Raw genomic sequence first — 24,348 nt, 5'->3', positions numbered from 1 at the left:
GAGCTATTGGAACATAAACCGCACATCCAAAAATTCTTAGATGGGAAATATTTGGTTCCTGACCATAAACCAATTGTAATGGGGAGAACTTGTGATAACTTGTTGGCCTAATGCGAATTAGTGCTGTTGCATGTAATATAGCATGTCCCCAAGCAGAAATTGGGAGATTGGATTTCATAAGCAATGGTCTAGCAATTAACTGAATACGTTTTATTAATGACTCTGCTAGACCGTTTTGTGTATGAACATGTGCTACAGGATGTTCAACATTTATCCCAATGGACATGCAATAATCATTAAAAGCTTGAGATGTAAATTCACCAGCATTGTCAAGCCGAATAGTCTTAATGGGTGTATCTGGAAAATGTGCCCGTAACTTAATCAATTGGGCAAGTAATCTCGCAAACGCCAGGTTACGAGTTGATAACAAAGACACATGTGACCATCTAGTTGATGCATCAATTAAAACCATAAAATATCTAAATGGTCCACATGGGGGATGTATGGGCCCACAAATATCTCCTTGTATACGTTCCAGAAAACTAATTGATTCAAAATTAATTTTAGCTGGTGATGGGCGAATAATCAACTTGCCTTCCGAGCAAGCAGCACATGAAAAATTATTATGAAGAATCTGTTGGCTCTTCAAAGAATGTCCACATGAATTCGTAATTATTTTTCGCATCATTATTGAACCGGGATGGCCTAACCGGTCATGCCAAACAACAAAATCATAGGTAAACTTCTGGTTTACTATAGCATGAGCTTCAATAGCATTGATTTTTGTGTAGTACAAACCACTAGAGAATGTAGGTAGTTTCTCCAAAACATGTTTTGAGCCTTGAGTTATATTTGTGATTTGAAGGAATTCATTATTTTCTTCATTGATTGTCTCAATATGATAACCATTGTTGCGAATATCCTTAAAACTTAATAAATTTCTTTGAGACAATGGGGAGTATAAAGCATCAATTATTTTAATTTCAGTTCCCCAAGGCAACTTTATAGTGGCTCTTCCGGAGCCCTCAATGATATTTGTACTACCCGATATGGTACTTACATTAATCCTTTTCATCATCAAATGAGAGAAATATTTTTTATGTTTAAGTATTGTATGTGTAGTTGCACTGTCAGCAAGACATAATTCTTCACTCATAGCAAATTGAACTTGAGGAATATCCATGTTCTTCATGAAATAAAATACATGTCAAAATATTAAGCATAAAAATAAAGATGATAAAACAAATAAATCAATAAAAACACTCAAATAGTTCATAAATTTATAAAGCAAAAATCCTTATTACAACGAAAGAAATAAACTTAAACAAATCACTAGAATAAGCAAACATAAGTCTAATACTTAAAACTAACATAAAACAATATAATTTTAATTATTCCCTTCTGGGGCAGTGAAGAAATCGGCAACATCTAAATGAGTAGTACTGCCAAAATCAAAATTATTCCCTTCCGGGGAAGTAAGGAAATCACCAACATCAAATTGATTAGCATTGCCAAAATCAAAATCACCTTCACCATCTTCAAGAACAAGGTTTGCCTCAACTTTCTTTCCTTTCTTCAATGATTCTTGGTAAAGTTCAATAAGATGCTTTGGAGTTCTACAAACCCGAGACCAATGACCTTTTCCTCCACAACGGTAACATATATTGTTATCACTTTTCTCTTTTTCATCCCTACGTTCCCACTTCTGGTGGGAATGTGAGTTTGTGAAATGACCTCCACGACCTCTACCATATCCACGTCCACGACCCCGGCCGCGCCATTGGCCACGACCACGACCTCTACCTCTACCACTACTGCTGGAATGGTCTCTGTTTTTAGTTTCTTTCCCGTTATGGGTTGTCACATTCGCTTCAGGGAATGGAGTAGAGCCAGTAGGACGTGATTCATGATTTTTCATTAATAGCTCGTTATTTTGCTCAGCCACAAGAAGACAAGATATTAATTCAGAATATTTTTTAAAAAGCATTTCTGCATCAGTAATATTTTCTCCACATAATTTCAATTGAGAAGTTATTTTAAACATAGCTGAGTTATATTCACTAACAGATTTAAAATCTTGCAATCTCAAATTCAACCATTCATAACGAGCTCTAGGGAGTATCACTGTTTTTTGGTGGTCATACCTTTCCTTTAGATTACTCCAAAGGATTTGTGGGTCTTTCACAGTTAAATATTCATTTTTGAGCCCTTCATGGAGGTGATGGCGAAGAAAAATCATGGCTTTAGCCTTATCTTGAGGTGTTGCCTTATTAGCCTCTTTTATTGTTTCACCAAGCCCTTTAGCATCTAGGTGTATTTCAGCATCTAACACCCATGATAAATAATTCTTTCCGGTAATATCAAGGGCCACAAATTCGAGTTTGGCAAGGTTCGACATTTTTCACTATACAAAATAATATTAAAAGGTAAGTATATATAAATAGTATCCAAAATATGTACTAAACGTTATAATCATGCATAAATAATCCTGATACAAGTCATGCATAAATAAGAACGAAATAGAAGATGAGAACTTTAGCATGGAGAAAAATAAGAATGGAACCTTAAATTATTTATCATGCTCTGTATTCGTTATATATGTTGATATTCCAATAAATAAGCATGTAAAATTAGATAAATGTTAAATTATAATTGTTATGGGCTACGATCATACTCACATGATAATAATAATATGGGTATATAAAAAATGTTTGGTAATCCTACTCAGTTGACTAGCAATGGTGCTGATAACGTGTTAAATATAGAAGAGAAAATAAAGAGAGATGAGGGATGATTTTTTACGTTGTATTTTATATTCCATCTACTACGGGATATATATAATGTACATTTTCTAGGGTTCCATCAATGGATAAGACCAAATACCCAACTCTAGAATATTCTAAGTTGTACACGGATAATAGTCATCCATATTTAGATATTATCATAACATAATAATAATAAAAAAAAAAAAAAAAAAAAAGCAGAGTATGGGTTAACTCAAGCCAGGTATAATTTGAGCATGACTTGAACTCTTGAAGCCGTTCAAGGAATGTACTCCGGTAAGACATGTTTGATAGAGCTGCCAATATTTCATGAATTGTTCAGGTATGTGTTCAAAAAGGGTCTCAACAATAGATGCTCCTGCTACCATAAATAATAATGTTAAAACAAGCTTATTCTTTATAAAATATTCAATAAATATTGTATATAATACTTCCAATTTAAAAATCATTAAAAGCCACCGTGCGGTAAATAGTAGAATGTAATTTTTTTTTTATTTTTTTATTTTTTTATTTTTTGATGAAGAAAAGAATATAAAAGTTTTTCTAATATAACTAAACTTACCCCAATATATTAATGAAAGTCTGCTATGCACATTGTTTTTTAAAAAAATCCTCAAAAAAACAAAAAATAATTTTTGTAATTAGATCATAGATATTTGTTATTGCTTTTTTTTTTTTTTGGAAAGATTTGTTATTGCTTGTTTAAGATAATTTTAATAATGTTATGTAATTCATAATGAGACCTTATTACTTGATATTAGTTATGAGGAAATTGAATTTCTAATTTATAACTAAATTACATATAATAACATATGATATCTCATTTGTTAGATATTCAAATAAATAATTTATGTTAATTTTTTTTTTTGTTTTATTAAATAATTTAAATCCTAAATCATTATTCGTAGTTTTTGTTTAACCTTTGTGGCTCATAAAATTAAACCCTCAAATCTCATTTGTTAATTTTGTTTATTTAGCAATTGATTTTTTAATTTTAAAATAAAATATAAATTTTTTTATTGGTCAAAAAAATACTTTGTAAATATGTTATATTATCCATGAGATATTAGGATAAAATTTTAAATGTAAAAAGATATTTTTTAAAAAAAAATAATAATTTTAATCCTTAATCGTGTGTGTGTGTGTGTGTATATATATATATATATATATATATATATATATATATATATATATATATATATCATGGCAATATATTAAAATCATCAAACCTTATTCGTTAATTTTACGTATGTTAATGCACATTATATTCAAAATATATACACATAAAATTTGAGTCTTTTTTTTTTTTTATTTATTTTTGCCATTTATTACAAAGTTGTGCACATAAAATCCTTCACATTTGAAGGAACTTCTCATTTTACCCCAAATATATAATGATTTATTTTATATCTTAAAATTGAGTACATCACAATACAGGTAATGTTTACATATAAAAAGAAAGTAGAGATAAGCCCGTGCGATGCACGGTTCCACTAAATCATTTTATTTAATTTAAAATTTTTTATATTTATGAAGATCATTCATTAGATATATTGATAAATTTCCTAACATCATAATATAATTTTAAAATTTTAATACTAAAATTATCTTTTGTTGTTTTAAAATCCCAAACTAACCTTATTCATTAATTTTGCTTATGTGACAATTTCAATTTTTAATTCAAAAAAAAAAAAAAGAAAAATCTTGTTTTTTTTATTGATTAAAATAAGTCTTTTGCCTATGAGTTTATTTGAATATACTCGTTCTGTTTAAAATGTTAGTCTCATTTATAATTTTTTAGCTATTAAAAATTATGGGGAATTAGTAATATGAGATTTAATTTGATTCGTATCGATGTACATTATAAAATCAAACTTTTATAATATTTGCTAGGGAGAGATTACAGATATTTGCGATGAAAAATTTTCATGCATATATGTAAAAAAAGATAAGTATTACTTTTTTTTTTTTTGTTTTTTTTTTTTTTTGAGAGAAGATAAGTATTGGTTTTTTAAATAATTTAAATTTTAACTATTCACTATTCCTTGTTTTTACCTATGTGTCAAAATTCTTAAATTTTATTCGTCACTTTTGCTTAGGTGGCGAGTAAATTTTTTAATTCTAAATAAATTATTAGTCTAATTTTTCATTGGACAAAATAATACCTAATCTTATGTGGCGCACCGAATGCTCTTTAAAAATGCCTACTTTATTTGTATATACTAGATGTAAGCCCGTGCGATGCACGGTTCTAGTAAATCATTTTAATTTAATTTAAAATTTTGTATATTTATGAATATCATTCATTAGATTTATGGATAAAATTCTTAATATCATAAGATAATTTTTTAATTTTAACACTATTGTTATCTTTTGTTGTTTTATTTATTTTATGTGATGCTTGTATTTAAAATCTCAAACCTTATTCACTAATTTTGCTTATGTGACAAGTTAAATTTTTAATTCAAAAATGTAATGACAAATCTTGTTTTTTAAATTGACCAAAATAAGTCTTTTGCTTATGCGTTTATTTAATATACTCGTTCTGTTTAAAATGTTAGTCTCATGTATAATTATTTAACTATTAAAAATTATGGAAAAATAGTCATCCAAGATTTAGTTTTATTTGTCTCGATGATTACAATATTAAAATCAAACTTTTATAATATTTGCTAGGGAGAGATTAAAGATATTTGCGATCAAAAATTTGCATCCATAAATGTAAAAAAGATATATATATATATATATATATATATATATATATATATATATATATATATATATATATATATATATATATATATATATATATATATATATATATATATATATATATATATATATTTTGGTGAGAAGATAATTATTGGTTTTTAAAAATAATTTAAAATTTAATTATTCTTTATTCGTTGTTTTTACCTATGTGTCAAAATTCTTAATTTTTATTCGTCACTTTTGCTTAGGTGGCGAGTAAATTTTTAATTCTAAAATAAATTATTAATCTAATTTTTCATTGGACAAAATAAGACCTAATCTTATGTGGCGCACCGAATGCTCTCCAAAAATGCCTACTTTATTTATATATATATTAGATTAGATTTTTTTTTTTTTTTTTTTAATATGGAGTAGGAAAAATCACAAGTAATTGACGATAGGTGTCATTTATACTGTAATACTTTATTTTAAATTATACTTCATTCGTTTCATATTGTTTGATATAATTTCTTTAGATATATTTTCCGATGCAAAGTTTAAATGTAAATATCTTTAATTACGTGTTAGCAAAATTATAAAAATTTGATATTGAAATACGGACCTTGAGACAAATCTAACAGAACCCAACATGATCATGTTTTTTCTTACACTAAATCCCAAAATGAAAAATTGACATAAATAATCCGAACTTCGAATCATCTTATAGTAAAAATAATTCTTACTTTTGATTATTCTTGAATAATCTCAACTTATATAAGTATCTTCTTATAATAATCCGCTTTTTTATTTTTGTTATATTTAATAGTTCCAAAAGGATCAGCAAAAGCAAAAAAAAATAACACTTTGCATTGGGGTTATTCAAAAAAAATTGACCAAAATTGGAATTATTAAAATAAATTTTTCCATCACAAAATGTACTTTATGTAAATAATATATAAGGTTAAAACGTATCAAATAAAAAGAAATGCGAAAGACCAAAGTATACATCATGTAATATCAAATAACTTAAGAAGTGTTATCCAGACTCACCAGGAACTTCATTGATTGACATAAACGTTACCATGTCTCTTGTTGCTACACGCCCTTCGCAACTTTCCAATGGATGTCCATTGTCACGAATAAGATTCGTCTGCCATTATCAAATCAACATATATAAGATTATGATACATATACAAGTTAACAACATTACAATTTAGACCCGGTAATCCTGACCCAAACCCGATAACACAATTTGAATGACTTATCTCATGATCCGAAATCGACCCTAAATAAAAGACCCGAAGTTGACGTGATATCTAAAGTGACCCAACCTGAACTTAACCCAAATTAATAGATCCAAACAAATCCGAAATTGGAAATGACCCGAACTAAAATTAACTTATACTCGAATTGACCTGAACAAAACTTATGCCCAAGTACTAAACCCGAATCGAACAAAATTGAAAATAAACGCAATCAAATTGACTTGATATATTATTAATTTATTTGTAATATTTAACAACCTGACCCGACATTTGGACCCAAAATTTGATACGACTTGAATTGACCTGACCCGGCCCAAACTTGACCCAATCAAAACTTGACACGATACCTAACGTGACCCGATAATTTAGTGACCCAAATTCAACCTAAAACTTTAAATGACCCAATCATAACTTGACCGATAATTTATTGACCCAAACTTGATCTTACCTAAAATAAGTCGACCCATACCCAAACCGAATAACCTATTTACCATGTCTACCACAACTTAACCCAAAGCCTTGTAAGAAAGCTAGGGTGTATATACAGTGTACTATTTTACTTTACTTTTGTTTGTTTGCTTACCTTCATTTCCTTGAAATCGACATCACCCACGCCAACGATGAGGATTGACAAGGGCAAAGCAGACGCTTTTACCAAAGATTTAATAGTTGGTTGAATATCAAGTAAGTCTCCATCCTTCAAAATATACCCAATTCATGCAACGTTAGCAACGATTTATACTTCTTCTAATGGGTGGTTCTTACACTCGGATGTACCATGCACATGGTACACCCGAATTAAATCAGAAAGAACATTGTACATAATTATAAACAACATCATGAATATGTAAAGGAACATATTACTGAAATATAAAGAACACAATAATTTTTGTGCATAGTTTTTTTTTTTTTTTTTTTTTTTTTTTTTTTTTTTTTTTTTTTTAATAGGAGCATAGTTTTAAAATAAGGTAAAAGATAACTATTAATTGATTTTTACCAAAAAATTTAATTCAAATCATTTCAAATATAAAAAATTCTTCTATTTACAATTATTTTCCCTCAAATATACTTCAAAATTTCATTTTTAAATTTCAAAATTTAAAAATATACTACTATTTAAATAAAAATATCATAATTTGTATTATTGATACCCAAAGAACATAATTAATTTATATACCTTAATAAACATTGTTTGTAATGTAAAGAACATATAGTAGACTTAAAAAACATATTGATTAAATTTCAGAAACATATTTCATTCAAATAAAAAAGTGATAAAAGAACATTTATCAGAATATAAAGAACATCATCTTCAACCTTAGAAAATATAACACTAGAATAGAGAAGTAAATATCAAGAAGAAGAAAAAATTGTAAATTACCTTTTTCCCTCAACAATGAATTCATCAATTACATCTTTTAATTAAAAGATTCATCAATATGATATAATTAACTCCGTAATTTCATTAAATCTCTTCAAAATTCAAATTTTATTATGATTTTTCTCTATATAAACTCAATTTCTCTCTCTTAACAAAAAATGAAATTTTGTTTATCAAAAGTGATATAAAATGTAAATAATAAATCAAGGAATAAATCAAGGAATAAAAATAACAAATCAGTCCCCTTAAATCAAGGAGGGAATCATTTTGAATTTTGTTTGCTCGTGTACTTTGTAATTGTACACAATGTTCTTTCCACGTTTTTATAATCCTTGTATTTTGACTAGGTGTACCATGAGCATGGTACACTTGGGTTTATGATGAAATTTTCACTCCTTTTAAACTGGAAATAGAAAGTCCAATTATCTGTTGTAGTAGTAATAATTTTTATTACGATATGAAAGTGTTATATAAATCAGAATAGTAAGATGAACATATGTATGTATATTATATATGTCTCTTCGGTTGCTGGAAAAAAAAATCAATAATAAAAACCATATAACTCGATTAATCATTAAAAAATAATTATAAATATTTTAAGTTAAAAAATGAATGGAAATATTAAATTGAAGTGATGGATAAAAGTGGGCCACGGAAAATATGATACTTCCTTCGGTCCAGGTTAGTTGCAACTTTTGCCATTTTGGGCTGGTCCAAGTTAGTTGCAACTTTTCCATTTATTTATTTTTATGGTAAATTTTTTTTGGTAAAATTACAATTTTACCCTTATTTGTTTTTTAAACCTACCTTATTAAACTACTAACATAATCTAACTACACTACTTAACTGATTAATTATGTTAATCATTCCCACCAAAAAAAAAACCCCAACTCTTTAAATTCTTCATCATCCCAACCAACTCCATTGAATGCTCCTTCATTCAATTGATCTGATGAATATGGTTGACTGCATTTAGTCTAGAGAATTCTCCAGATTATTACCCCCCCCAAAACCCTAGTTCATCTTTTTCTCACTCCTCAGTCTTTGCCGTTTTGCATCCTCTCTCTCTCTTTCTCTCTATCTGTTTCGCCCACTCTCTCTCTTCTGGATCTTTGGTTTCTCCTTCCACTCTTCGTGAAATTTTCTCCAATTTTTCTTGAGTCCCAAAATGTCGAATCCTGATGAAAAAGAAATTGATTTGCTTTGCCATGAGACCCTAGAACCTTCTGGTTCAAAGCGTCGATCAGGCGTTGTGACCTACAAGCCACAACGGGGAACGGGTATCATGAAACCCGTTCGTCGTGCCTCAATTATTGCGAGGAAGAGATTACGCGGTGCAAAGCTGGTTGAATATGTGAGCGACGATGAGGAGAAGCCTGCGGATCTAGTCCCTGAACCTCCGACAGCAGAGGAACCACCACTTAAGGTGGTTCCAATTCAAGTGGTGCTCCCTGAGCCCAAGCCTGAACTCGTGGAGGCCGAGGTCTCCGCTGCTGGATCTGCTACTAGGGAGTCAAACCCAGTAGATCTGGAGGCTGGAGAGGTGGAGAAGCCACCTGAGTCCCTTGCTGACGGTGAAGGCCCCTCTTCTGGTGCGAAGCGCATCAGATCTGGTCCTCCAGAAGGGATGTCCAGGGAAGAGGTGATTGAGGCGTACCTGTTGACTTACTACCCTCAGTTCTACCCTCCTCCTAACTGATTGAGCAGCGTATACTCTAAAACCCTAAATTTTTTCATTTCTTTTGTCTTTGGTTAGATCTGTTTTGATTTTGATGTTGTATGTGTGATTTGGATACATCTTTGCTGTGTTGTTAGTGTTGATTCTGGTAATTGTTAGTGTTGTTGGTGTATGCTGCAGAGGTTGTGGTGTATGGTGCTTGGATTTTGTTAGTGTTGTTGATTCTGGTGAACTGAACTGAACTGATTGGAGCTGAACTAAACTGAACTGATTGGAGCTGAACTAAACTGAACTGAACTGAACTGAATTAAGCTGAAATGAATAGTTTATGTGAGAGGGAAATTAAGAGCTGAGCTGAACTGAACTGATTGGAGCTGAACTGAACTGAACTGATTGGAGCTGAACTGAACTGAAGTGAAATTAAGTAAATGTGAACAGACCCTAAATCTAGCAAACATATGTACATCCTCCATTTGTTTATAATTGCAATATACACTTTATTACGTATTTAAGAAAAGAGGATCTTACATGATATAATTCACTTAAAATGGAATTAAGAGGATGTTCAAAGTATAATCAAATGGGTCATGAACTTTTAATAAAGGTGGTAGTACAATTTTCACCATAAAAACCTTATTTTTATATTTTTATAATGTATTGCAAATAATGTGACATTTTCACTTTAAAAAAGAGTTGCAACTATTAAAAAAACGGAGGAAGTGCATCATATTTGTCTCTTTGGTTGATGAAAAACAAAATCAATAATAAAAACCAAAGAAATCGACTAATTACTAAAAACAATTACAATTTCCTCAAAAAAAAAAAAAAAAAAAAACAAATATATTACGGATTAAGATTTTTTTGACTTTTTGGATAGACACCAAATCGGCAAATCCTCCTTCCTTCCCTTATATAGATAGAAAATATGTACTATCAGCTATTAATTTGTAAAATGTTCTCATAGAAAGCTATTATAGATAATCATCAAATTGCACACTCCGTAATAGACAATGATTAACTGCATATATTTGATTAGAATCGCACTAATAATAATAATACTCATTTGACTAGAAGACTAGTAGCTTACCGTCAAAATCAGTAGAATGTTGTACTTATTATAACTCATGAGAGTAAGAGTCTCAGATATATCATCACAAGCCTTATTGATCACTTTGCTCAGTTCGGCTGGTCCGCCAAGTACAACACTTTGGACAGCAGATTTATAGGCGGCCATAATACCTTCAACCCCAGCCTGTAAAATGTTAGGTATCACATAAGTTTGGGATGCGCAACTGCATTTTTTATTTTTTATTTATTTTTTATTTTTTTTCACCTTATTATTGCCTTTGTTGCTGTATAAGTTAAAGCAGTCTTCCCCATCCATCTTTCCTCCGAAACCCCAAGCCGGAATTTGTTGGCTTGAGTCATAAGGTTCAAGTCCATCGCCAACTAACTTTATAACCTGCAACGTAACCATTATCAATGAACTCCTAAAGGTAACGATATTGTCTATATAAACAGCTTAAAGAATAGTCAAAAGTATTTAAAAAAAAAAAAAGTTTTTATGTTCGATAACATATGTAAGATAAAAGTAAAGAGAGTTTAACACTTCGTAAGGCTAAGGGGCTAAATCTTCTTTTGTCATATGATTTTGGGATGAAACCTCCTTTTATATTACCTGCTGATATGTATTCAGATTGCCCGAGGGATCAATGTAGTGCTTGGATTTTGGGCTTTTAGGGTCTCCATTTGATACTAGAAGAAACAAGTAACAGAACAAATATTAGTTTGCTGACTCCATGTGTTAAATTAAATTAAATTTGAATCAAACCGAGCTTTTGAAAATTTATTATCAAAAGCACTATAGCAATCATAATAAAATGGAGTTTTAACAAAAATAATGTACCAGTAAAATCAATAGCAACCATTAAACGGAGCTCAAACCCTTTAGATAGATAATCACAAAAGGTAACTGGTTGTATTACTGATAAATCATCAACAAAAAGCTGGGGCGCGATAGCCTATGACAATCAACACCAATCATTCAATCATCAACATATTCTCATGTGGCAATTAAAATATACGTATATTATGGGAATCTTGGGAGACGATCCATCCTTAGATCTGCGTATATAAGTACCTTTCCTGGACCATGATCGTGTGGTTTATCAGATTTGATAGCAACCTTCTCACTATGAAACTGTTCTAGCTCTGATATTGATGCCTGGAACTTGCTGTTTAGTATCATGTACACAAATTGATTCTGTCAACATATGTAATATGCAAGAAAAGATGCATGTACTTTGAACAGACACACACATAAACACAACAAAAGAATATTTGTTACCCAAACAAGGTCCCGCTGTTTTTGTTGAAAACTTGGATGACTAATGGATAATCCTGTGAAAAAATTAGGAATTTCTTTGTTAAAGCAATACAGAGTACATATTATAGACGAATTAAATTAGGAGCATAAAACATTCTCAATATATTACTGACCTTGCTAAGAATTTTCTGCATACTAAGAGAGACACTCCATGTAGGATTCTGATCTGTTTTCACAACTTCTGCCTCATCACATATTGGAATAGACTCTCCATCAACCACTTTCAATATCTTCAGAACTTGTTTCTACAAATGTAGCGATAAAAAGTTTAGAGGTAAAATTAACCAATGCCGAATAAAAGCCTAAAAACAAAAGAAGAGAAGAATTTATACAAACCTTTCTAGAAATATATCGGTCGTAGAGTCCAATATCTAGAGAAGAACGAAATAAGATTTTCATATAAGTGCCTCTAGATGCGGCAGTCTCCTCTCCGCGAATAACTAAATTGTCTATTGGTTGTTGAAACTGGTAGTTGTATGGCTTTACAGTAATTTCCGTTTGACTACGGACGATCTACGCAAGGAGGATCAAATTAAAAAGGAAAAAGAGAAAACACAGAAGCAAAATTCAAGCCTCAAATGCTCCTCCCTGAGCGTACTTTAAGCTGAAAGTACTATGCAAAACCACATATCATGAAACAGACAGAATGACAGATCAACTACTTGGTGGATTTTCTGTTAGACTTTCACAATGGACTTTAGGAAAAGAAGTGTGTACCTTTGATAGGTGACATCTGAATTCTGCAACAAGTCCCAACTCATGCAGCTGAAGTTCCTACATATATAGGAATACAGAGAAAACCGCTAATATAATGCCATTTAAGTTACTAGCTTCTAGCTAAGAAATTTAAGCTCCCAAAAAAAAGGCAAATTTGCACCAAAAGGCAGTAAATTTGACAGGTTGGGGATTTAGAAGTACCTTTGTAGATACTGTTTGAGATCTAGAATTGACATCATAGACTCGGACGCTGGTAAGGAGTAGATGACAGTTTTATTATTGTAGATCATGAAGGTTATAACAAAACTGTACCAGTGTGGAACGTTGAAAAGATATAATCACAGAAAGAAGCTTACGTTAGCTCCTGTAGAGCCCCAAACCGATAACAAATACAAATTTTATCAGACCAATAAAGATTCAGGTCCGAATCATTCATGACCTCCTCTGTACGACCAACCTCTTCAAGTTCACCTTCTATTGACGTTTTGAATAATACAGCCATCAGATATCTCTGCATTTAAGAAACAATTCTTGATATGCTATTTAATTTGGTACATGGTGCTCATGCATCCTTACAATTAGCAGAAAATTTCTGTATGAAAGACAAGCCTTTTATACAATTAGCTGAAAATTTCTGTATAAAAGACAAGCCTTTTATACAATTAGCTGAAAATTTCTGTACAATTAGCTGCAAGAAAGAGACTGTTAAATATATGGTACATATTTTTGTATTTAGTCAAAGAGATAATCTTTAGAGAAATTATCTCCCTTGTTTATAGCTTGTATTTATCGTAACTGATGTAATTAGCTCCTAGAATATTGCCTAGGATAATGCTATACTCTTGTATATATTTACTGCCAATAGTAATGTCAAAGGGAGGAAAACTTTCCCAATTCTTTCATGGTATCAGTTAGCCTAGGGTATTCTTCCTAATTTCCGCTGCTACCCTAGCTCTGTTCTCCGCCCACTTCTTCTTCTTCCTCCCCTCTTTCTCTTCTTCCTATCTCCGGCAGTGTCTATGGGGGACTCTAAGTCGTCCTTTCATCCGGCTCTCGCCGTTTCTAATATCAACAGCAAGATTCCAATCACTCTTGAGATGGATAATGCTCAATATTCTACATGGGCGGAATTATTCAAGGTTCACGCAAAGTCTAACAAGGTAATCCACCATGTCATTCCTCCGGCCGAAGGCAAGGAGCAACCTTCACCATCTACGGATGCGGAGAAGGAAATGTGGACAACCTTGGATGCCACGGTTCTATCGTGGATTTATTCCACGATTTCTCGTGATTTATTGAACACCATTATTGAGCCCGACTCAACGGCTATGGAGGCTTGGAATAGGCTGCGTGACATATTTCAAGATAATGAACACTCTCGTGCCGTGGCTTTGGAACAAGAATTCTCCACCACTTCGATGGAGGATTTCCCTAATGTTTCCTCTTATTGTCAACGTCTCAAATCCCTAGCGGATCAGTTGAAGGATGTTGGTGCTCCGGTGTCCGATAGTAGAATGGTTCTACAGATGGTTGGTGGTCTCACTCGCCCGTACCGAGGTGTAGGGACGTTGATCCGTCAAAGTAATCCTCTACCTCCCTTTTACAAGGCTCGTTCCATGCTTACCTTAGAAGAAGTCGGGTTAGCAAAAGAAGCAGCCACCGAATCTGCTATGGTGGTCTCGACTGAAGGTGGTTCAAGCTATGGTGATAAACCGAGTCACAACAAAGGCAAGAATAATTCTGGTCGGCGGAACAACAACGGTGGCCGAAAAAATTCAGGTGCAGGTGGCGGCAAGCATCCCGCCGGCAACAAGGGTGGTGGCCGGGACCAGCAGTCCGGTGGCCACAGTGGGCAGCAGCCGCACTCACAGTGGCAGCAGCAGCAGGGGGCTCCGTTTCCTTGGGGCTGGTATAACCAAGGCTGGCCCATCCCTCCTTGCCCTTACCCAACGCAAGGATGGGCCAAGCCTCAAGGCCCAAAGCAGCCTCGTCAGGCCGGTCTTCTTGGGCCCAGACCTCAGCAGGCCTTCTTTCAGCAGGCAGGGACGCCCAATCCACCACAGGGGCAGTTTGGCTCGTACTCACCCACGGATATCGAGGCAGCTATGCACACGATGTCGCTTCAACAGCCCGACCCATCGTGGTACATGGATACCGGTGCTACCTCTCATATGACGTCTTCTACCGGTAAACTCTCGTCTTATTTTAATTTGAGCAATCATCCGAATAATAATATTGTTGTTGGTAATGGTCATTCAATTCCGATTCTAGGCTATGGTCACACTAAATTGCCCTCTCAATGTCAATCTTTGTCTCTAAAAAATGTCCTTCATGCTCCTAAACTGATTAAGAATTTAATTTCTGTGAGAAAATTTACTAAAGATAATTCCGTGTCAGTTGAGTTTGATCCATTTGGGTTTTCTGTGAAGGAATTTCGGACGGGGAGGCCAATCATGAGATGTGATAGTCACGGAGACCTTTATCCTTTTTCACCCTCTTACAACAATCAAGCTTCCTCTTTTGCTGCTTTTTCTCCTCAAGTATGGCATGACCGTTTAGGTCATCCAGGGGCACCTATCTTAGATTTGCTTAGGAAAAATAAAAGCATTGATTGTAATAAACACTCTAGTTCAAGTATTTGTAGCTCTTGTGTTTTTGGGAAGCAAATTTGTTTGCCATTCATTTCTTCTTCTTCTAATACTACTATGCCATTTGATATATTACATAGTGATTTGTGGACATCTCCTGTTTTGAGTTATGCGGGACATCGATATTATGTTTTGTTTCTTGATGATTTTTCTCAGTATTTATGGACTTTTCCTTTAGGTAGAAAATCTGATGTTTATGACATTTTCTTAGCCTTTAAAGCCCATATTTCGACTCAATTTGAACGTAATATAAAAAATGTGCAATGTGATAATGGTCGTGAATTTGATAATAGTTCTTTTTGGGATTTTTGTAAAAATCATGGCATGTCATTCCGTTTGTCTTGTCCTCATACCTCTTCTCAAAATGGGAAGGCCGAACGCAAAATTCGGTCTATTAATAATGTCACTCGAACACTCTTAGCTCATGCCTCTCTCCCTCCTTCATTTTGGCATCATGCTCTTCAAATAGCCACATATCTTCTTAATGTCATTCCTAGTAAGTTGTTGCATAACAAGTCTCCTATTGAAGTTCTTTATCAAAGGATTCCCTCGTATGATCATCTCGGGGTTTTTGGGTGTTTGTGTTTCCCTCTTATTCCATCCACCACTAGAAATAAATTGCAACCAAGGTCAACTCCGTGTGTGTTTCTTGGGTACCCCACTAACCACCGTGGTTACAAATGTTATGATATGTCTACTAGGAAAATCATTATTTGTCGTCACGTTTTGTTTGATGAACATACATTTCCTTTTGCTAGCATACATACTCATGCTTCACATACTTATGACTTTCTTGATGATGGTTTATCATCATATACTATTCATCACATGCAACACTCTACTCCTGACCAGCCCACTTCACCTACTGGGCCTATCCCACACACGGCCCATCAGCAGCAAAGCCCCATCTCTTCTCCTTTTACTTCTCCACGCCACACCCAACCACCACCTGCCACCCAAGCTGACATCCGGCAGCGTGGTCACTCACCACCAACTGCCAGCCCCACCGGGTTACCAGCGGACGCCGGTACGGGGGGTGCCTCGGTGGCTGGGGCGCGCGTGGCCAGTCAGCCCGTGCTCTCTCCATCTACTTCTCCTTCTCTTTCTGGGCCTAATGCCACAACAAGCCCACTCTCTTCCTCACCTCTAGCCCACACACAGCAGGCCCCTCTTTCCACAACTTCACAACCCATCTTTCCTTCTTCTCAGCCTAGAGTTGTCACACGTAGTCAGCATGGGATCGTTAAACCCAATCCGAAATATGCAAACTTGCATACAACGGTAGCCCGGTCTCCTTTACCCCGCAATCCCATTGATGCACTACGTGATCCGAATTGGAAAATGGCCATGGATGATGAATTTGATGCTCTTATTAAAAATAAGACGTGGGAGTTGGTGCCCCGTCCTCCTAATGTGAATGTTATTCGTTCTATGTGGATTTTTACTCATAAGGTCAAAGCTAACGGTGATTTTGAGAGGCATAAAGCCCGTCTTGTTGGTGATGGTAAAACTCAACAGGTTGGCATTGATTGTGGTGAGACGTTTAGTCCAGTGGTCAAACCGGCTACAATCCGTACTGTGCTTAGTCTTTCTTTGTCTAAGGCATGGTCTATTCATCAGTTGGATGTTAAAAATGCTTTCTTACATGGTGAGTTACAGGAAACAGTCTATATGCATCAACCAGTTGGTTACAGAGATCGGGATCATCCGGAGTATGTTTGTCTCTTAAATAAGTCTCTTTATGGGCTTAAGCAGGCACCCCGGGCTTGGTATAAGAGATTTGCTGATTATATGTTGTCTCTTGGTTTTACTAACAGCAGGATGGATAATTCTTTGTTTATCTATCGTAATGGCTCCGATATGGCTTATCTTTTATTGTATGTTGATGATATTATTCTAACTGCTTCCTCTGATGCTCTTCGACGATCTATCATGGCTCGACTTAGTTCTGAGTTTGCTATGAAGGACTTAGGTCCTCTGAATTATTTTTTGGGTATTGCTGTGACTCAACATAAGGGCGGTTTGTTTCTTTCACAGCGCAAATATGCCGAGGAAATAATTGACCGTGCAGGAATGTCATCGTGTAAACCGTCTCAGACTCCGGTTGACACGAAGCCAAAGGTGGGCGCTACTACTAGTGCTACTTTTGATGATCCGACTTTGTATAGGAGCCTTGCAGGGGCTCTACAATATCTTACTTTCACCAGACCGGATATTTCCTATGCTGTACAACAGGTTTGTCTCCATATGCATGACCCACGGGTTGATCATATGTCTGCTCTCAAACGCATAATTCGGTATGTACAGGGTACTCTTGATTTTGGATTGCATTTATACCCATCTTCTATTTCTTCTTTGGTTGCATACACTGATGCAGATTGGGGTGGGTGCCCTGATACAAGACATTCAACGTCTGGTTATTGTGTTTTCTTGGGTGATAATCTGATTTCTTGGTCAGCTAAACGCCAACCCACATTGTCTAAGTCTAGTGCAGAGGCCGAGTATCGTGGGGTTGCAAATGTTGTCTCCGAATCGTGTTGGATTCGAAATCTTCTCTTGGAGTTACATTGTCCGATTAAAAAGGCCACTCTAGTTTATTGTGACAATGTTAGTGCTATTTATTTGTCAGGAAATCCAGTTCAACATCAACGGACAAAACACATAGAAATGGATATTCATTTTGTCCGAGAGAAGGTTGCTCGGGGGGAGGTCCGAGTTCTACATGTCCCATCCCGATATCAGATAGCGGATATCTTCACTAAAGGTCTTCCGCGGGTTTTATTTGAAGAGTTCCGGGACAGTCTTAGCGTCCGTAGCCCTCCCGCTTCGACTGTGGGGGTGTGTTAAATATATGGTACATATTTTTGTATTTAGTCAAAGAGATAATCTTTAGAGAAATTATCTCCCTTGTTTATAGCTTGTATTTATCGTAACTGATGTAATTAGCTCCTAGAATATTGCCTAGGATAATGCTATACTCTTGTATATATTTACTGCCAATAGTAATGTCAAAGGGAGGAAAACTTTCCCAATTCTTTCAGAGACCACAACTAACATACCTTTGAGAAGAAGCTGAGATGATCAGACAACTTTCTAGCAGATAAACATAGCTGCAACAAAATTTGAAACAAAGCCATCAAATCAATTGTATGTACATAATATGAAGAAAAAAAAAAGGAAAAAAAAATCAAACAAAGGATAAACTATTTAGTATGTACTGACAAAACCCTAATGTGATAGGAAGAACAGAACAAACTGTCATTTATTTTTTTCATTCACTAACTACTCCTCTAAAACACCTTCCTACTTTCCCTAACACTCACCCTTTTTTTTTTTTGGTATATTTTTTCTCCTTCCTCCCATTTCTTAATTCTTGTGGAATTTGTCAAATGAAAAAACAATATACTCATGTTCCTATTTTTTTTTTATTTGACGTTTCACGATCTCCAAGACGTACTTCAAAACATATATAACTCCACTTTCATATGCGTAAAAATTATAAAAACTTGAAAAATATAAAGTGAGAAGAATTTAACAAGACTCCGTATTACTAAATTACGAACATCTCTTACCAGTTAATGAGAATTTATGGTTAAAGTTTTTGAAGTTTGACCCATTTATTTGTAATGGGGCGAAGAAAAATATTCATACTCTCTCAATTCCCAAAAATAATTCCCATTTGGAAAAAAAAAACACGAGGAATAAGAAATGAGAGGTGAAAGTACATGAAGTCTATACATAAAGTAAAATAAAAAAGAGTAAAAAAAATGAATAGCATATACTCCCTTAGTTTTTAAATACTTGCTCCATTTCTCTATGCGCGGAGTTTTAGGAGAAATTTGAAAAGGTAATAAAATATGGAGGTAGTGGGGTTGGTGGAACAATAAAAAATTGTAAAAAGCAAAAGTAGTGGAGAAATTGGAGGAGAGAGAATATGAAACTAAAAAAATATGATATTTGATAGGTCCACTAGGTGAGATAAATTAATTAAATGTTTTAAAAACTTTCCAAATAAGGAAATGGAGCAAGTATTTAAAAACGGCCGAGAAAGGAAAGTGTAGCAAGTATTTAAAAATGAAGGGAGTAATACGCACATAAAATAGAATAAAGTACCTGCACAAGAGTGGTGCACAAATATTTAAAGAAACATTTGAGAGTATTGATCAGAGCTTATTATATACACGCGGGTAAACTGTATACTCATGTGTATTTTGTTCTCATTTAGATGATTGTTTTTTATTTAATAATCAAATGAAGAGCAAACACTAAGCTTGGGTTAGTTGGGTGTACGGTATACCCGGGTGTATATAACCAATTCTAGGTATTGACAGGTAATTTAGGATTTGTTCTCTTCACATTATAAAAATAAGCTTCACTTTTAATGATGACGATGAGAAGCAACCACCACAACCTACATAAATTTACTGCCAAATAATATAAAACTAGTAGTAGTAGTAGGTAGGTGGTGGTGGCGGCGGCGGCGGCAACAACAGCAGTAGTTAGGTAGTAGTAGTAGTGGTGGTAGTGGTAGTAGTAGTAGATGCAATAGTAGTTGTAGGTAGGTAGGTGGTGGTGGTGGTTGGTAGTAGTAGTATCAGATCCAATAAGTTCATTCTTATTAGGACTTGTTCTCTTCACCTGAAATAATGAAATTTAGTCTGATTTTAATAAAATCTGATATGAATTTTTATTGTTTGATCTGGTATGATTTGATTTAATAAGTTAACTAAATTTTGACCGCATTTTATTACTAATCTATAAAGAAGAACATCATCAAAATGGATCTTTTTGGATTTGTCTCATTATAAACTTTTCAAATATGTATTTCCATAATTTTTGGTAATACACTATTAACTATATTTAGCAATAAGTAAATGATAATTAATAGTTCAAATTTGGCATGATCTAAATGTTTATGATCTGATCAAATTAAGGAATAAGTAATAAGTACCTGAAATGAGTTGAAGAGAGCATGTCCTTATAAACTTAGATTAATTTAAGAGAAAACACCATTACTAGTGAAATGAAAAAAATATATATATCTTTTTAGAGGAGTAAAATGCATTTTTGGGGATTCACCTTCTATACTTTTCATCCTTTGGGGACTCACCTTTCACTTTTCATCGTTTGGGGATTACCGGTCACCGAAATTTATAACTCCGGTCACTTAATAAAAAAAATTCTCCCTAAATTTGTTGATTACAACTGTCAAAGAGATAAAATTCTTCATATCTTATCTTATAAATAAACTAAAGGAACAACCGCTGACATCATATTGTCCACGTGGCAGCTTTATAAGAAAAATTTTCCCGCCTAAATAAAAATCTGACGTCATTATATTCTCTTTGGTTTCAAATATTAAATTTAATTTCTCCTCTCAATTTATCTATACGCTTTAATTTATTTATTTTTCTTCTATCACCAACTATTGGTATCTAATGCATCTTTCCCTTATGCTTCATCGAACAAAACTTTGATATATATATTTTTTTTCTATTTTCCTTTATATATTAAATTTCCTTTATATATTAAAAGTTTAAAATCATTTTTTATTTGCTTAATTAAAATCGTATATTAAAAATCTAACTTTTATCTATGTCCTTAAATTTTCATATCCGGTTTGTTCTTCTTCAAAATTAATTTTATAAAATTAGCATTTATAACTAAAGCTTATGTCTCAATAACTTTTCTGATACGTAACCACCCTATATTTTAAAGAAATCCGTGTATTGCACGGGACTAATCTAGTAAAATTAATCAATAGTCGTCCTTACAAAAAAAATAAATTGAAGAAGAAAACTCCAAACTGTTAAAAGATTCTCTAGAGCCCAAAATGTAAAATTGTAACTGGATAACTCCAAAATGATAAACATTTCTAAAATAAAAAAATAAATAATAATTTAAAAAAAAAAAATCATAGCATATGTTGTCATTATCACAACTCACAAGAGACAATATCAACCGCAATGTAACGAAAACAGTAAAAAGCACTTGTCTAAAATTAGTAAAATAAACACAAATGGACTCATGATGTTCGGATCGAAGGAACATTGTAATATCATCAAGAAAGTTGCAAATTGCGGCATTAATATGAGATCGATAAAGTTGCAGATCTTATAATAATCAGTGGCGTATCCAGGATTCTAAGTTAGTGGGTTCGGATTTTTTTTTTTTTTAAACTAGAGTAACTAACACGTGCGATGTATGTACAATAGCTAGCTAGCTAGGTTCGGGGAGCTTCAGTTTGGTCATGTGTCATAACTTTAATCTTGAAGGTGTAAATACATTTAAGAAAATAACTTTATTGATTCCAATGATATTTCTAGAAAAAAGAGATTCATTGTATCTCAAAATTAACTTTACCGTATGTGAATGAACCTCTTAATATTAGCTTTGAAAAAGTAGCAATAGTCGAACTGCTGACCTCAAAGGATTGAAGGAGTTAGGTTTAACACGCTGACCACCAGGCCACTTCAATTTAAGAGTAATATACTGCATGTGCTTTATTTATAACATAGTTTTATTTTTTCTTTTAAACTACCAGATTTTTGGGGCGGATCCAGTGGGTTCAATGAACCCACTTGAACCCAACGTGAATCCGCCACTGATAATAATGTGTTTATTTTTTTAATCAATTTTGTTAAAAGTAAAAAGTTATTTTTAATCCTCAATCAACAATTTATATTAGTTAAAATAAATAAAGGGTTGAGTGATATAATAAGGTGGCTACAATATTTTACCTCAACGTTAGTATTCTGATGAGCTTTGTCGAAGTCATAATCGACAGCATCAACACCTTCGGCCACCGTAGTTGGCAAAAGCCCACCCACCTCCGCCACTCCACCCCTCACATTAGATAAACAAGCTCCCATTCTCTCTAAAAATTCTCTGCTAATCAGGTTCAAAAATCAACTCAAATCTAAAAGGAGGAGGAAGAAGGAAGAAGCAAATCTCTACTTGATCAGAGAATTTCAGAAAGAGAGAGAAGTTGGTGCAAATACAATATCATTTATAGAATAATAGGGACCCACTCCAAAGTCGAGGTTGGTAGAGCCCTTCGAAAATTCGAGGTTGGTAGACTCGGTACGAATTCAGTTTTCTGTTGCCGTGTCTCAAAATGTCAGGCACCAATACCAAAAAATTAAATAGGGTCTATTCTAAGCTGCAAATTGTAATTTATGGTAAATTAGTAACAAAATATTTTACCCCTACCAATACTATATTTTTCATTACGTATAAAGCACAAAATACGGTCAAAGGGAGGTGGATGAATAGTGCTAAAGTCAAAACGTGTCAATTAAAAAAAACGGAGGTACTCCCTCTATATTTTTGTTATATGCATCAGTTTGACCGGCACATTTGCCGAGACGCTATTTTGACCATAAATATCTTTAAATGTGTATTAGTAAAAATTGTAACAAAATTATATTATAAAACTAGACATTATGACGAATCTAATGATATATAATATAATAACATTTATTCATTTTATAAAGGTGAAAAAATTAAGTCAACTACGGTATGTGAATAGTGCAATTGTCAAAGTGATGCATATAAAAAAAGCGAAGGGAGTAGTATATATCTAGTAAGAGTATTTAAGGAAAAAAAATATTTTACAATTACGGGGCCCACAAATAGGGGGCCCTAAGCCGTCGTTGTGCTCCCCTAAAAACATAAAATGCTCCCCTAAAAACGACTCTTTTATTAGTCAAGAAAATCGACTGAACTATTTCTTGCTATTATCCTCATGACTGAACAATAGCCGACATAAAAATATTGGGAGCCGCGGACCCACCGTCAACACAGGATCAATTTTTCAAAAATAATTAAAATTAGGTCCCAAAAATATAAACATTTTCGAACTAACCACCCATTTAATTTTTTATTTTAAATTACCACCCCTTAAATTAAATAAATACCAGATTACCACCCATTTCAAAATCCTGGTGAATTTTCCGTCTGAAGGCCCCACCTAACACTTATTTTGACCCTTTTGACTAATGTTTTCCTCGATTTTTCTCGTTAAAAACACTCTCTAAACTTTTATTCACATTTCCTTCACCAAATTCTACCAAATTTCAAAGAGAAAAATGTGAATTGAAGTAAGGAGAGCGTTTTTAAAGAGAAATATCGGGAAAAAAAATCAATCAAAAGGGTCAAAATAAGCGTTAGGTAGGGCCCACAGACAGAAAATCCACCAGATTTTTTAAATGGGTGGTAATATGATCATTTATTTAATTTAAGGGGTGGTAATTCAAAATGAAAAAATAAACGAGTGGTTAGTTCGAAAATGGTTACATTTTTGGGAGGTAATTTAAAAAATTTTCAGTTCATTTCAGTTCAGCTGAGTTCAGTTCAGTTCAGCTGAGTTCAGTCAATGAGAACAGACCCTTAGATTATGTTGAATTAATTGCTTTACTGATTGTTGAATTGTTTTCGTGTTAAATTAGCTACAAATCTTCATCGTTTACGTGTTGAAATGTTTCTATCTGTTATTGATTTGCAACTTCAAGAGCTCAACAATAGGTTCAATGAGGCAAACATGGAGTTACTTACTTGTATGGCTTGTTTGAGTCTACTTAATTCTTTTGCGGCTTTTGATGAGTGCAAATTGGTTAGGCTTGCCGAATTATATCCAAATGAGTTCTCGGAAAATGATTTGGTAACTCTAGCCTTTGAGCTTGATTTTTTTGTTGGTGACATGCAAAATGATGAAAGGTTTCGAGATGTCAAAGATCTTGGGAAACTTTCCATGAAGTTAGTTGAAATTGAGAAACATGAAGATTATAAGCTAGTTTA

The 24,348-nt window shown here is 33.4% G+C and overlaps 2 protein-coding genes across 2 annotated transcripts in view; one reads left to right on the top strand and one right to left on the bottom strand.

The window, feature by feature from the left end:
- LOC145628858 (protein ACCELERATED CELL DEATH 6-like) overlaps positions 1-18,548 on the top strand; it is a 50,573-nt gene extending 32,025 nt beyond the window's left edge. The window contains exon 4 of the mRNA XM_081681283.1: positions 18,179-18,548. Within this exon, the coding sequence (XP_081537409.1) occupies positions 18,179-18,214 (36 nt within the window). The 3' untranslated portion in view covers positions 18,215-18,548. The remainder of the gene's footprint in view (positions 1-18,178) is intronic.
- Positions 10,874-13,418, bottom strand: LOC145626184 (protein BONZAI 3-like). Its single transcript, XM_081678615.1, has 9 exons — positions 13,258-13,418; positions 13,103-13,151; positions 12,902-12,958; positions 12,521-12,697; positions 12,298-12,429; positions 12,146-12,198; positions 11,939-12,032; positions 11,132-11,260; positions 10,874-11,050 (listed from the first exon to the last, which is right to left on the bottom strand). Exons 1-9 carry the CDS (start codon positions 13,416-13,418, stop codon positions 10,874-10,876), a joined length of 1,029 nt encoding a protein of 342 aa, XP_081534741.1.
- Positions 18,549-24,348: the final 5,800 nt, after the last annotated feature.

Source organism: Chenopodium album, chromosome 4 (assembly GCF_948465745.1).
Source record: "Chenopodium album chromosome 4, dcCheAlbu1.1, whole genome shotgun sequence".
NCBI classification, from domain to species: domain Eukaryota; kingdom Viridiplantae; phylum Streptophyta; class Magnoliopsida; order Caryophyllales; family Amaranthaceae; genus Chenopodium; species Chenopodium album.
The sequence above is the reverse complement of the archived record's forward strand: the minus strand, read 5'-3'. Positions and strand labels throughout refer to the sequence as shown.

Coding starts and splice junctions, on each gene's coding strand:
- LOC145626184 (XM_081678615.1), bottom strand. CDS start 13,418: ATGCAGAGATATCTGATGGCTGTATTATTCAAAACGTCAATAGAAGGT. Junction 12,959..13,102: donor CTCAAACAGTATCTACAAAG/GTACTTCTAAAT, acceptor CTATATATGTAG/GAACTTCAGCTGCATGAGTT. Junction 12,430..12,520: donor ACCGATATATTTCTAGAAAG/GTTTGTATAAAT, acceptor CTACATTTGTAG/AAACAAGTTCTGAAGATATT.